The following is a 15,755-nucleotide window of genomic DNA, read 5'->3' on the forward strand; positions in this document are numbered from 1 at the left end:
CACAAAATACAACAACTTTATTTCATCATCTGTTATAATTTCTTCATCAATTCAACAGCATCCCCTGGCATCTGGTATTAAGCCCCCCCCCCCCCCCCCCCCCCCCCACTGCATACATGTACTTCACAAAGCCTGAAATGTCTATCAATCACAGGTAAGATTTTAAATATAGTAAACTATGTGAGTGAAATATCACTCTGCAGGTCAGTGCACATCAGTGTTGGCACTCTTTCTAAGAATACAGTGGTCTACGTGATTGTAATGTCAGTTAGCAGGTAGGCATTAAACACTCAGTCTCACATGGCTGAACTCTTGGTATCCATCTACTGAAGTATGAGTCATGACTACTCTCAAATAAACACCCCAATTTATCCAAATTTTTATACAAAGAAAAGAGTACAACATAATTCTTTCATGAAGTTGCTATAGGAAATGCTCTCACAAGAAGAGTCAAATTCAATGCATATATATGAATATATTTCTAGTGAGATTTTCATCAAACCACTGCAGACTTTATCGGTATAGTATGATTGTCAGCATAGAAGACTGAGCAGTTACATCTTGCTACACACAATCCTGCTTCAGTCACAACAACAATAATAATGTAGTAAGAATTCCAATACCAAGGGTAGGTTACCCATGCTGGATATGTTGATACAACTTACCACGTCTCGTTCTGTTTTGAGTGCCAGCATTTCTATAGAATCATCTTCCTCTTTGTTGTTTTTTGATGGTTGTCGTACAGGCACTGGAATGCGAGGCACTGACGCTGGCAGTGCTTGGCCACCATTTCCTGTGTTGTAGTCAGTAAAAATGAAAACACACACACAGTAGATTAGGGCAGGCGTCTTATTAAGGTACCTCTCTAGGCAAACATTAGAGCTACTAATAAAGTCCATTGCTGGTTGTGGGTGTGTCATAAAGATGTGATAAGTCTGCAGACCTGACATAGATGATGAGCAAGAGAAGATTCCTATATACTGATATGAGTTTATATTACACAGTGACAAGAGTAAGTCTGAATCAGTCCAGGTGTATATTACTAGACAACATTGGTGTTACAGTATCATGCAGTTTGGGCTCATACATACTACACAGTATGTTACACTAAGTTATCAAAATCTGAATAGATATACAAATGAGAAACAGAAGAGAATTGAGCTTTTATTTTTTTTCAATTTAAAGAACTTTACTGAAAGGAACTTGGACAGTCTTACTTTACCATTGGTATATAGCTTAGAAAGTCATTCAAATAATATGTTAAGTGTTCATTTTTTAGGATTACACCAAAACATATGTGTAATTATGGTATTACACGATAGTGACAATAATAAAAGTTGTTAGTTTCTCACCTTGAGCAGCAGCAGCTGTGTAGAGTGCTACTTTATTGCGTACATTGCCACCACTACTGGGAGGGTTAGGTGCAGGCTCCCTAGGTGGTGGTGGGATGTGTACATCATCCTGCCTTTCATAACTTGACGGCCGTACCATCATTTCTTGTGGATATGGGTGTGAAGGATGCGCTGCTACCTGAGGTTGTTGCTGTGGATAGGCGTTTGGTGGTGGCATTCTTGGGGCTGGTTTCTTGGATTTTTTCTGTTTGGATTTACCGGTTGCATAGTCCACTGCATTTTGTAAGTCAAGCGTTATCACATCCGCCTAAAGGAACACAAAGCATTGTGGGATATAACTATGGCTGTATAACCCTTGACCTCTCACACAATATGTTTGCTCTTTAATATTGGGATCCAGAACACAGTGCGTGAGTGTGTCTGACAAACCATCACATAAAATGTTTACTTTTATATCTAATATTGTAAAACATTATTAATGGGTTTTTCTTTGTCATACCACCCACCCCCCATCTAATAACTATGACATTTGTCGCACCAACCCTACACATAAAACCAAATACATATCACTTATAAATGTGCCTAGCAATACACCCCCCCCCCAAAAAAAAAAAAAAAAAAAAAAAAAATTAAAAGAATCAACTCTAGTCTTTGTCACACTAAACATACAAAATACAAATAACATATTATGTTTAATTCTTTCTGTTGGTATATATAATACATTACATTAAATGCTAAAAGCCCACAAGATATAATGACCCAATTTAGTTTGCAGGGGTTTACGCAATACAAATATATATAACACACTAATGGGTATTCAGATAATTAAAATTTTCATTTTAATTTCAGAGAAAGAACTTTCCTTTTCTTTCGCTGTGTATAATGATGTATAGTACCTTCACTTTATAATTGCTATTTAAATTTTAATTCTATGATCATATTTTAAATTAGATTTTGTTTGTATGTTTTCCTTTCAATTTACTGAGTCCTAGTAATTACATCTTCGGGACCTCTTGGTTTATTTGTGTCATGCTGTGTTGGTGGGATTGATTACTCAAGCTATTTTACAACTGCCCACATCTGAATGGGGATGAACGGAACCTGTTACAAACAGGGAAAGTAAACAAATGAATTGGATTAATATGCTTGGCTCAGCATGTTGGAACAGCAGAGACTTGTATTACACACCATGGTTTGATAAGAACAGTTTTATGGCCTCTTTATGTGTACATGAAGTACCAGGGGAATTGGAAATTTGTTTGCGAAGATGAACTAATATATAAAGTGGCCATAAAACTTCTTATCAAATGATGGAATGTAATACAAGTCTCTGTACTTCCAACATGCTGAGCCTAGTGTTATTAATCCAATTCAGTTGTTTACTTTCCAGGTGTTTGTAACAGGTTCCATTCGTCCATGGTCTGATGTCAGCGGTTGTATGTGTAGTAGACTAAGAGGGAAAGGATACACTTACCGCAATGTGATCACATTGGAAGAGATGCATATCTGGAGTTTTCTGAGAGCTGTCTTTACAAGAGAACACTAACACACTATTATAGTTACATTCATTGATGATTGCAGTTGTCATGATAATACTTGTCAGTGCAAAATTTTCAAGAAGTTCCTGCAAAAATAAAACAAAAACGTGCAATGTGTTAGTAACAAATTATTTTGTATGGATGTATGTATCAGGGGTGAACAAATCATTTTGTGAACTGGTGGTCCCCAGACCAGTGCCTTCAAAAATCCAGTGGTCCTGCTGAAAGAATTAGTGGTCCCAGGTCCCACTAATGTGAAACATTAAATCTTACCTATGAGTATGAATCTGTATATTCAGACGACTTTTTAACATAGTTATTAACAGTAAGGTACTGGTCCAACGGACCAGACAAGGTAAAATTTGTGTGGTCCACCCAAAAAAATCGCTAGTCCCAGACCCAGGACCAGTGGATTTGTTCACTTCTGTGTATGCTTTAAAATATTCCTATTTTTTGTTGTTAAATCCAGAGAGCTTTCATGTATTTATATAATTTTGCCCCCAGTATAATATTCATAATTATTAAAAATGTTTACATTTTTGTTGTTATAACCCATACCTCACATATGCCTTATGTCCATGTACTTTGATTAGTTCCTAGGGAACTATTTCCATGGTTCTCATCACAATTTTCTTCTCTTACTTTCAGAATTTGTATACTTTGTGGAATAAATTTCAATTCAACAAAACTGCTACAGGTAAACATCTTGAAGACCTCAGGTAGATTGAACACATGCACGCACACACGCACACACATGTACGCACGCATGCACGCATGCACGCACGCAAGCACACAGACCAACTTTGATATCATATACTACTACACCAGTGGTGAAAAGGAACATATTAAGTAATTATGCCATGCATAGCCATTTAGAACAAAAAATATGGAATATATATATCTCGTGCATAGTCGTTCTACATCACAACAACGTGTGTCTATGTCACAACAATGCACATCTATGTCACTGGTTCTGTTGTGTTTGAAATACAAGTCAAAACATTCAAAATTGCAATTACTTTCCCGATTTTTCTTTTAATATTACTGGCACTGGTATAATTATGTTATCATCCAATACATTTTTTCATTCAGATGGAAAATAAATACTCATGACCTAAGGGTTGTCCCTACTAATCTAGTCATAGTGACAAAAAACCCTTAGCTCACTCGCATTTTCCTTGGTTGAATGAAGAAAAATATTGGGGTATAATATCTAAATATACTAACCTGTGTTTCATTGTCTATTAAAATTATTTCTCTGTCTGTTATCTGTAACGTCATTTCTTGACTCCATATTTTTCCCTTGGCATCCATCAATTTCAATTTACGGATACTATCCTCCACTGTCAACACAGCTTCTTTTCTGTCCACTGAGAAAGTGGCTAAATGCTGTAGAACAAAAAACATTACAATTGAAAAACACTGCAATTATGTAAATAACAGGTATGATGACATTCTAATATACACTTACCCCTAGCTATGAAGCCCCTAGTAGATGCCTGTTACAACAAAGGCTGTTATATAGCATCTATTTCCGGAGGCTGTAAGCCGAAGTTAGCTACGTAACAGCACAAGGGGTAATATGACATCTACTAGTGCCCAATAAGGCCAGGCAATAAGTGTTTTATTACACATCACATTATCAGGCATGTATTCTATTTATAGTCAAAGCAAATAAGATTTCCATGCTACAAGAATATTGCCCTAGGGATGTGACTAGTGCCCCTCTATGTAAATTGAGGTCACTATGGGTCAATAGTCCATACCATGTGACATGATCTAAGCCAATCACTGAAGGCTATATGAAAATGATGTTATATAAAGAGAAAGAAATGGTAGAAAGACTAATAATCATAATCATAAAATATGTCATACTAATTATGACAGTCCACACATTGGATGTAATGGTAAGAATAGTTTACGAATTAAATGTGATGTGAAATTCAAATGGTAATTATCCAGTTTGAAACTCTGTTTGTGTAGGTGTACAACACATAAATCATGTGACTGGTTAATGACTGCAAGCATATATCTTGAGATTTGACATTCAAGATAACAGTATGACTACAAGCATCATCTCATTTACAATGCCAGTTTTTATCTCAGTTGACATTTAAGTTTTCATTTTTAATGTGAGTTTCTAAATAGATCATGGTGTAATTATTTCTTTCCACAAGGGATGACCTTTGTCACTGAATTTTACATTAGCTGTCTGTCTACATTTTCCGAAAATTAGTAATTTTTACGATATTCCATTTATACCTTCTTGATACAGTTAGTAAATATAAATTTTCTCACTAGTGTATGATCTTATTCACTGTTATCCAATAGCTACAATACAGAATACAGCAAAATGAAAATCATTATCTTTCCTACGACAAAAAATTCTTGGTTCTATATGCAAAGGAAAAATCGGAGATAGTGCTCAATATTCAAACTGTAGAGCACTTTAAAATAATAACCCCCCCCCCCCCCCACACCACCAAAAAAATAAATACATAAACAAATTTATATTGTTTTATTTCAGGTTTAATTTGGGTTTTTTTGTTTTTTGGGTTTTTTTTTTTTTTTAGATGTCCCTGTATTGTCTTGTATTTAAACATTGCCTTTTTTACTGTTGTCCAGAATCATTTTGTTCATGAAAGGTATTGTCCCAGTTAGACAAATAAAAGTTACATAGAACTGGATTGAAATTGCATAATGTAGTATTCCATGTAGACTGACACTTTGAAACTTGTCATGTACCGGTGGTGTTGTAACTATGGCAACTTACTTCAACTGGATAAAGTGAACTCTCTGGTCCTTCATTATTAGCCCAGTTTCTCCTTTGTTCTAAGAAAAGACAAAACAAAACTTGAATTCATTAGTTTCTATGATCCGAGTATAATTCTAATATGTGTCATGTATTGTTAAATCATATGTCAGTTTTAGCTAGTGTTGTAAGCTGTCTCACAGTTTCTAAAGGATGGACTTTGAGAAAATATGTGACTTGGTTTGGCACCACCACGAGTAAGTTCAATGGTAATTATACATCATCAAACCTTTATCAACAACTGAACTTGTGTTGTCATAACAAACCAAAATCAGTTGTAAACCTTACTGTGCTTGACATTGCCATATAAAGTCTAGCTTTACAACAAACAACTTAGTATCAGCAGATAGATAGTCCAGTAGTAGTGATGACCTGTAGTGTAACACCCAAATTTCACTTTATCTGATCTCTACTCAATGGTTGGCTGGACACACCTGTCAGTTATCTATATGAAAGATACATTGTATCTATATGAATGATAGTTAGTACCTGACTTTATTCACATTCCCTAATACAATGTTTGTAACATAGCTGTATCTTCTAAGTGAGTCTGGAATGTATATGCATAATACATATACTGTACTAAAGAACTGGACACAGGCTACCTTATAGTCACTATTTCTATCCAGTACTACAATCATACATTGACATGTACAACTTACAGCTGACAGAAGATACCAAGACATCACAGATATAGATATCTACAAATCTATATTTATGCCTGCTGATACCTACAAGTTGTCATTGAACTATATACAGACACACACACACACGGACAAAGATACAGACAGACTGACAGAGACAAAGGCCGGCAGGCAGATACACACAGACACACAGACACACACAGACACACAGACACACACACAGAGACACACACACAGACAGACACACACACACACACACACACACACACACACACACACATACATTATGGCAGTAGATTGCTGTTATATTGAGCTACTGATACATCAGTCATGTAGCTTTTCTGTAACATATATTTATATGGACGTCGTTGTCCGAATTAAAGTCTATAATAATAATAATATAACTCTTGGTAGATGGTAACATTTCTTCCCAAAGTCCATATCACTTAATAATACATTGTATGCACTCATAATTATACATAAATGTTAATTGAATATTTTGGCAGTCCACTTTGAAAATAATACAGACTTAGCACAGCCTACAAGTCTCAAAACACTGCACACTCAGAAACAAGCTCAGTGGCTGCAACTGGGGTCATTCACAGTCCATCGGAATTGTGCTAGTCCTGTACACGGAAAGTAAAATTGCATGGGTGTACCAGCCTCATCCTGAGAAGGTTCAGCCAGGGGGGGGTGGGGGGGTGGGGGGGGGGGGGTGGGGGGGGGGTGGAGTGGGGATGGGGTGCCGTGGAAATGGTAGTAGATGTGAACACTGAAGAGAATGGTGGTTTCTTTGCTATGTTTGTGGCTAATAGTAGTCTAAATGCTATTCATGGCTTTGAATCTGAAGATATCTTTCACCACAGATGAACTGATTCAAATCCACGGATAGGCTCTAGATTAGCCTATTCTACAACTGTGGTATCTGTTTACTTTCAAAGGTGGACTACCAAGGTATGTTGACGTCATAAATTGGACATGAAGTGTGATTAAAACTCAGGGGTGTAATATTACACATTACTGGTTAGCTAGGGTAAATATCATCTAACTGCAAGCTCTGTTGATCACAAAAACTACAAATTAGTTAATAGCAAACATGGGGATGCTTCACTGTCTATTATCATAAAACACTTGGCAAATCAACTTTGGAAAATTAGAGAGTTAGTAATAAATTGATGAAAATTAGGTTTTTTTTGTTGCCATTGGAATTTGATGACCTCATTAATATCACAATTCATAGCAACTTCACAATGTTATCTTTTTTGTTGAGTTTTGAAAAATACATGCCTTTGCGGCTAGTTTTTCGTTTAAAAAAAAAAGTATGGTACTTCATTCTGGTATCAAAATGTGTCATCATGAAAACCACACTGATTTGATTCTTCAAGAATGCCTCCACATTCACAATAAATCTTAAAGTGTGTCATTTTTTCCTCATAATGTGACAAAAATACTTTATGTACATATATATATATTCAAATTTTTAACCCTGATAAAATTAGACTTTTCCCATCCATCAACACCCCCTCCTCCATCATTACCTTACGTAGACAAGTAGCTGAGAGACTTGCCTATCAGACTTGACATATCGGCTTGACATATACTGACATTCTGTTGAGTGACATTTTAAAGCCTGACAGCCAAGTCTCTGGGCTTAAAAGAAAAGTGTTTTTTACTGCTATTTTCAGAAGTACATTGTATGTAAATTACAGAAGTTATCTTTTTTCATTATTGTTTACAAAACTGTTCAGAGATTATAGCAAAGAAATCTTTACATTTTATATAGAGAGCTACTCTGTGATAACACTTAGAATGAATAGTATTACTAAGTTTGAATATATAAATCAGCTGGTATGAACTTGAAGTTTTAGAGAAATTATTGTTAAATGGGCAAGAATTGAAATAATGACACAACTTACGATTCTGGAGAAAGTTAAGACATTCCTTTCAAGGTGTTATGCATTGTACACACACAACACAAAGTTTACCATGACTTACAAATATAGGACTTGTAAATATTACAGCGTTTTAATAAGTCACCATAATTTCAATCAAGTTTGTCATATGATCATAAATGTGACATTAAATAAGATACATTATTTGACAAGTAATTTGTTATATCAGTGCCCTTCCCAAAGAGATCCACGTATGATGGGTAAAATATAGTTATCAGTTTTACTTAGTAATATGTAAATGAATTTTATGCTTAGGATATCTTGGAGATGGCACTGGATGTTACCAAAAATATTATCACTACAATCATATAAAGTATGCCATGGTTATCATTAAGATAAGAAAAGGGTACAAAGATCAGTTACTAATAATGGTTCTGATGGACATTATAGCTAGGGTATTTCACAGAAAAATATGAGTATAACATTTAACAATACAAAGGAGAGAAAGAGAGAGAGAGAAAAGAAGAAATGGAGGAGTTAGTATTGTGCATCTGCTAGTGCATAAAAACAAATCCCTTGCACACAGTCTACAGGTGAAGAAAAAACATGATTAAAACACATACTAGGTGCTCTTTGTTTGCCTTCTGTCCACTGTTTCCGAAGTTCTGTGAAGAGAGCAATGGCATTTGTAAGATTGATACTATGTATGTAAAGTGTTGCAAACTTGCTGCTGGTAAAAGAACCATATTACTAAATTGAAACAATGTATATCAAAATGTTGCTAACTTGTTGCCAATAAAAGAGCAAGACTATGATGTAGATTAAATGTTGCAAACTTGTCACTTAGGAAAGTCATATTATTAGATTGATACAATTTAGAGCAAATAATCTAAATTTCTTATAAAAGAGCCTTATATGATACAAATGATACAATTATGTACAGTAAACATTGCACACTTAGCATTTATAAGCCAGCCATACTACTAGATTGATACAATGTATATACAATGTTGCAAACTTGTCAGTCATTCTGTTTAACTGATACATTGTATATCACATGTTGCAACTTTTGACTTACTAATTAGCCTTGTCATTATAATAATAAAATGTAGTAATTTTGTGGAGATTAATAATGAAGAAATTATTTTTTATTAGTCTATGAATGAAACACTGTATATAAAATGTTGCAACTTGTGACTTACAAGACAGCAATACTTTGTGTCAGTTTCTGTTTAATGTTGTTACCAGTTACCAACAAAATAGTCATAGTCACAGAGTTGTGTTCATTTCAAATGTAACATCGGATGGCTAATGAAAATAGTCAAGAATTCTATTTTTATTCTTTTCTACTACACCAATTAATTATTGTATCTGTGATATACCACTTTCCATAGTGTGTTGATATACAATATGAATATGAATATTGAAAGAAAGTACATAGACAAGGTGGGAATAACACAGTAGTTGTTTTCAACAGACAAACACAGAAAATGTTAGTGACTTCAGTTCATCACACTGTCTCAGCACAATGGTTGTATACACTGTATCATGTTGATAGTATGTGACACATAAAAAGTACTATTAGAGGCAACTACATATACTTTTTTAAGAAACATTATCAAGTGAATGATGGAGATGATATACGAAAGAAGGTACAAGTCAAGAAAATTTTAAAGTTAGTTGACAACAGAGTATTGATTTAATTTAAAGACAAGACATTTACTGGTATAAACATCAACTTGTAGAATGGCAGATGTAAAATCTTCATACAAGTTTTTGGGCAGACATTAGACTATTGAAGCTAAAAGAACCATTACACTGAAAACCCTGAAGTCAACGTTACTTTAATCCATTTACAACAAAATAATCTATGAGAACACACAGATGTGTTGCCAACCAGTGACAAATAAGGGGTTACCGACATAATCTGGTTGTCTAGTTTTTTGAGTTTTACTGTTTGCCATTATGTTTTAGGAAAGCTAATAAAAATCTTACTCACCATAGATATCTCTACCAGATACTGGGACTTTGCCTGGTCCTGGACCATGGGAATTGATCTGTTGTATGTATCCATTTGGAATATGTCCGTTTTGTTTGGGATGTCCACTGCAATATAATCATATCAAAACATTTTACTTGTGCTGACAGCATAAAATAAATATGCACTTGTCGATAATTATCAAGTTAAAGGTACTATAACATATAGTTTTGGTTTTCAAGGTCTGAATACAACAGCTTACTTTTACAAAGTTGGGATTTCAGTCAAACAACTAAGACTATACACAAACGTATGCCAGAGTAACAGCAAGACCTGCCCTCTGACTCAACATACTATGTTGAATGACACAGTCAGGCCAGATAGTTAGGGCAAATCTCAGAGTATGAGTTGCGTACAAATGTAGATATCTCAAGATGAGTACTTCCTTTGGTAAATCACACAAGAGTATGATGCCATACTTGGAGCTATTTTTACACTTTAGTAGGTCATTAATATGAACAATTTCCCGTTTTGAAGGAATCACATTAAACATTCAATTTTTTAAAACTATTTTAAGGACACTGAAGTCCTGTTAATTATGTAAATATATCAAAGGTTTCACAGCATTCACTGTAGACAGTGATGACAGTGTAGGTATATTTGCATAACAAATGAATGCATTGTTATGTAAATCAGTTTGTTTGATTCCTAGTAATTATAGCTATAGCGAGGAAAAGATATCCTTTCCTATCATGGGGGGGGGGGGGGGGGGGTATTGGTGTAGTGAGCCCCTTCTTCATAGTCTGAAGTACCCTCAGAAATAGAGCAATAAACTTTCCAGGGTAAAGAAGCCTGGTTTTTCTTAGGCTCCCCTTGTACTTTAGAAACTCATTTACAATAACCTATCTGACCTGTTTGCTGACAACATTGAAATTTTTATGAGAAAAGCAATAAAAGGCTGTATGGCAAGAAGAATGTACCTTTATGGTGATAGACCATAAACATAAATATTCTATTGGGATATGTGAGCTGTTGACAGGGAGAACTGAAATCCTTCCAAACAATATATCAACAGTCAGAAATATAGATTCACAATTTCTTTATTCTTACTTACTTTGTCATTCCATTATTGTATGATGATGATGATTGTTGGGAATATCCCATATCATCCCTAACCTCCATTGGTGTTTCTGGTCTCTTGTCGGCATAGACTGGCATTGTGGATGGTAGGGAGAACCACCTCACACCAAGTGGCAGCTAATTTCACTCTTTATTGCTGTGTATCAATCATAAAATATACAAAGTCAGTTTAATCATGACAAGGTAACTAAAACAAGTTAAATCATTAAATAAACAAAGTCAATTTTCTGAATCTCTTTTTAATACACAGTCATAGTTACAGTTTAAATCATTAAATAAACAAAGTCAGTTTTCTGAATCTCTTTTTAATACACAGTCATAGTTACAGTACATAACACAATCATATACAACTCATATATGTACTTTTGACTTGCTTCTTTGTACACCGATATCAGGATTTGCATGTTTCTCTTTTTAGGGATAATTATCGTATGACAATAGTTGTCATATTTTTGATTGATTATTTTTGAATTCACAGATGTTGATAATCATGTCGTCATATTTATAAATATCACTTATGTCATTTAGCAATTAAATATTTAAAAACATATCCATAGTTTGAATTGATTTTACTGTGTGATCTATTACCAGTACCACCTCACCTTGCAAAAAAAAACCTTTTAAGACAAAATTCACCAATTCAGACGGACATCACACACACACACACACACACACACACACACACACACACACATGCATACATACATACACACACACATACATTCATACATATACCACATATATCATCCCAACACACACACACACACACACACACACACACACACACACACACGCACGCACACACACACACACACACACATCACCATTACATGTACATTCATAAAGATATAGGTGTTGTATCCCTTGGATGCTGGTTGTCTGTGATAAATCCCACCATTAAGTTTTATGCACACCTTTATGAAGGGAGGGGTGCCAACACTCCATGGTAAAAATAACTGGGTCATACTTAGCATTCAATTTCTGACAAGTCGTCTTTCAAGACCTATGACAATAACCTAAATAGTGGTCGTACTATCAAAGACTTCACACAGCATAATACACACTTCAATACACAAATACAATACCCTGGCCTGGGTAGAACAAGAACCTTGTAAATCTCAACTAAGCAATTCACCTTTATGCTATATACATGTACCTAGATATGAGAATATTTGAATTCAAACTGACATGACATTTTGCATAACGTACCTGGATTCCATACATGTCATGTGACTAATATGCATATCAAGTAGATGTCATTATGAATACCACCAAAGACACAATGAGTTTCTCTTGTAATTTATATCCTCTCCTCTCCTTATATACCCTAACAAGTTACATTTCATTTTGGTCACACTCAGAAGTTCAATTCCAGGGCCTAAATCAGGAGTTGTCAACATACACAAGTGATGTGTTATGCTATGTATTATACATGCATGACTGCAAATCTATGGGTTCCAGTTTTAAACCTTAAGTATATCGGATAACAATGTTACTTTCGAAACTACATCAGTGTTCCAACTAGTCTAGGTTTGGAAACCATGGTAACAGAGAGAAGAAATCTGGTAAATCTTTCAATATCTTGTCCGATGATGTAGTACGGAACTTATGGTAAAATACCCAGAAAATCCAGGTAGATTTTACCTTCTTACTGTCCTAATTAACAAAACACAAAATTAGCATATATGATACTTTCCTCCTCATATGTTACCAATCAGAAATACATATTGAGACAGTACAGTATGATACACTTCAACTTTCAGACGGACTCATTAAGTTTTATATTACATCATTCCTGTGATGTTTGAAACACTTCACATTTGTCAAAGACATCAACAATATGACAAGTAGGTAAATACCTGAATAATCAGTACCGTTTTACATCTTTGTACTAATTAACTATAACATAAGCTAATTACCACTATGTTACACTTACAGTAAGTAGTGACGTCTTGGTTTACTTATAAAGAATACCGACAGTACACCTTGCTCAGAAGTGTGCCCTCTATACGATAGCCAAATTTTGTTGTTGTGAGTCAAAATGATAAAAACTGGCATTTTTTGTGAGTCACCACATAGTAAGAGATAGGGGCACACCAAATGTTGGTGTGTCACTAGAAATTGTGTGTGTCAGTGGCACATCAAATTGGCTTTGAGGGCACACACTGGTCATCACATAGTAAGAGATAGGGGAACACCAAATTTTGGTGTGTCACGAGAAATTGTGTGCGTCAGAGTGGCACATCAAATTGGCTTAGGGGGCACACTGGTCATCACATAGTAAGAGATAGGGGAACACCAAATTTTGGTGTGTCACTAGAAATTGTGTGCGTCAGTGGCACATCAAATTGGCTTTGAGGGCACACTGTAGCTCAGACAGTATACTAGTACCTTGCCCAGACAGCTTGACATGGAATGACATTTTCAAGCCAGGTACCCAAGTCTTTGGGCTACAATATACCCCCACACCCAAACATCCATGTGTTATGTCTTGTGTAAATATTTCATGACAATATTACACCATGTACATCTTTTGTGTGTGGCCAACACCAAATCCTTCAGTACATGTAAAACGTGTCAAAACAAGCAAAAGACTTGAAATCAGGTTTACATGTAGCTTCACTAGTCCTAGTCTCCAGGCTGTATGATTCCCTTTTGAATCTCTTCTCAGAGATTTTAAGATTGGAAGCCATAGATAGCCTCTCTGACTTCACTTGTCTTCAATGTAGGACAAAATGGTATCACATAGTTGATAATTTCTACTATATCACCTAGACGAGACAAATAACTTCATGTTCTACTTGACACAGTTTATAACTCATTTCTACAGAATGTTGTATTTTATCAAATACTTCTATCTTTGCTTGGAACCCTAAATTTGTTGCTGTTATTTTCCTTTTAATCCTTGCCATTCAAATAAAAACTCATTGGAAATCTTCACTTTTACCCTCATCATTCAAATAAATCTGATTGGAAACTCAGACGCTTTACCTGTTCTTGCATGAATATATGAAAATGAAAATGCAAACTTATTGATGATCCCTTACTGGTTTATCTGTGTACTAGCTACATGTTTGTAATTACTGCCTTCATCATTTTTTTATCTTTTGAGACATTGCTTTTTCAATAACAGAATAATTTTTTTTTTTAAAAGAAGGACCAGGGTTAATAGTTTTCATTTCTTAACCCAGTTATTTTACCAGGGTTCTCAACCAGTGTTGCCGTAATAAAAGGTGGTAAGGAGGTAAAACCTACCTGAGTTCCCCCTGTTATTTTACCAGTGTTCTCCTTAAGGGCAGTAATGAGGTATATATCTACATGTACTTGAGTTCCCAAATTACTTTACTGGGGTAATTCCCCAGATAAAATCATAATATGGTAAATCTAAGCACGTCATACCTGATTCACCCTTTCTGTTCCCAGGGTACTGAAACCTTAGCCAAAAACACTGAACACTTAGTAAATTCTCTCAAAGGTAGCATGAGTGTTGAAACTAATATATATTTAATTACTGATATAGGAATTCAGCTCATATGTTACATATGTGTCATAGGTGTCAATATTTGTCAATATGTACAAAGGTGATGGTGTGACCTATGATACCACCTCAATCTTTATCAGGTCACCTGATATCTTACCTTAGTAGTAGAATACATGTGGTCCCAAAGTTAGGACAATATCTACTCAATACTATCAAACATTGCCTAGTAGTTGTTGTATTATACATTCTATATTGACATAGTGAAATAATTCATTTTTTGTGGGCTTTCATTTTTGATATATTTATGTCTTATATGAAATGTTTTAAAATAGTCCAATGGAATGCATGATTTTTGTTGTTCATAAAACTAACTTCAATAATTCCTAATATTGCATAACAATTAAACATTAGTAGGTTTATAAAATATTCCTGCATTCCCAAGGCATCATTCCATGGTTTCCCACCAAAATTATGGTACATGGTATGACAATTTATGAAAGTTTTATCAGATTTCCCCTTTCTGTTACCAGGGTTTCCATGCCATAGTTGAAACATTGTGAATATCAGGGAAGACCGACCTATGACGTAGTTCAAAATCAGATACCTTTTCAGCCAAGAGATTCGCACCTTCCTTGGTAATATATTGTTGTATCTCTCAGTAACTACACCACAAGTAGTAACTATTGTGTGACTTAAGGTATGGTTGGTTTGCTACTTGACTGACACATTACAAAGCATTCTTTCAATGCTTGTGTACTTGCATAACTGATCAGTTCACCATAAAAAGCTGAGCACACAGCAAACAATACCTACCTACCAACTTACCTAGAAATTTACCCCGGCCCACTTTCACCTAGGTTATATGTTGCTAGCTATGTTCTCATTGCTTGGCTAAAACTCACCCAATGTACGCTAGTT

At 35.0% G+C, this 15,755-nt stretch overlaps 1 protein-coding gene across 2 annotated transcripts in view; it reads right to left on the minus strand.

Annotated features, from left to right (window-relative positions):
* The window catches only part of LOC144433761 (epidermal growth factor receptor kinase substrate 8-like), a 61,775-nt gene that overhangs the window by 11,445 nt on the left and 34,575 nt on the right, over positions 1 to 15,755 (minus strand). The window contains exons 3-10 of one of the 2 annotated variants that reach the window (XM_078122123.1): positions 11,331 to 11,492; positions 10,238 to 10,344; positions 8,862 to 8,903; positions 5,664 to 5,722; positions 4,118 to 4,279; positions 2,827 to 2,976; positions 1,353 to 1,659; positions 666 to 793 (exon numbers count right to left, since the gene is read on the minus strand). In XM_078122123.1, the coding sequence (XP_077978249.1) occupies positions 666 to 793; positions 1,353 to 1,659; positions 2,827 to 2,976; positions 4,118 to 4,279; positions 5,664 to 5,722; positions 8,862 to 8,903; positions 10,238 to 10,344; positions 11,331 to 11,434 (1,059 nt within the window). In that variant the 5' untranslated portion in view covers positions 11,435 to 11,492. The remainder of the gene's footprint in view (positions 1 to 665; positions 794 to 1,352; positions 1,660 to 2,826; positions 2,977 to 4,117; positions 4,280 to 5,663; positions 5,723 to 8,861; positions 8,904 to 10,237; positions 10,345 to 11,330; positions 11,493 to 15,755) is intronic. The other variant, XM_078122124.1, reaches the window with a different exon arrangement.

Source organism: Glandiceps talaboti, chromosome 4, assembly GCF_964340395.1.
Source record: "Glandiceps talaboti chromosome 4, keGlaTala1.1, whole genome shotgun sequence".
Classification (NCBI taxonomy): domain Eukaryota; kingdom Metazoa; phylum Hemichordata; class Enteropneusta; family Spengelidae; genus Glandiceps; species Glandiceps talaboti.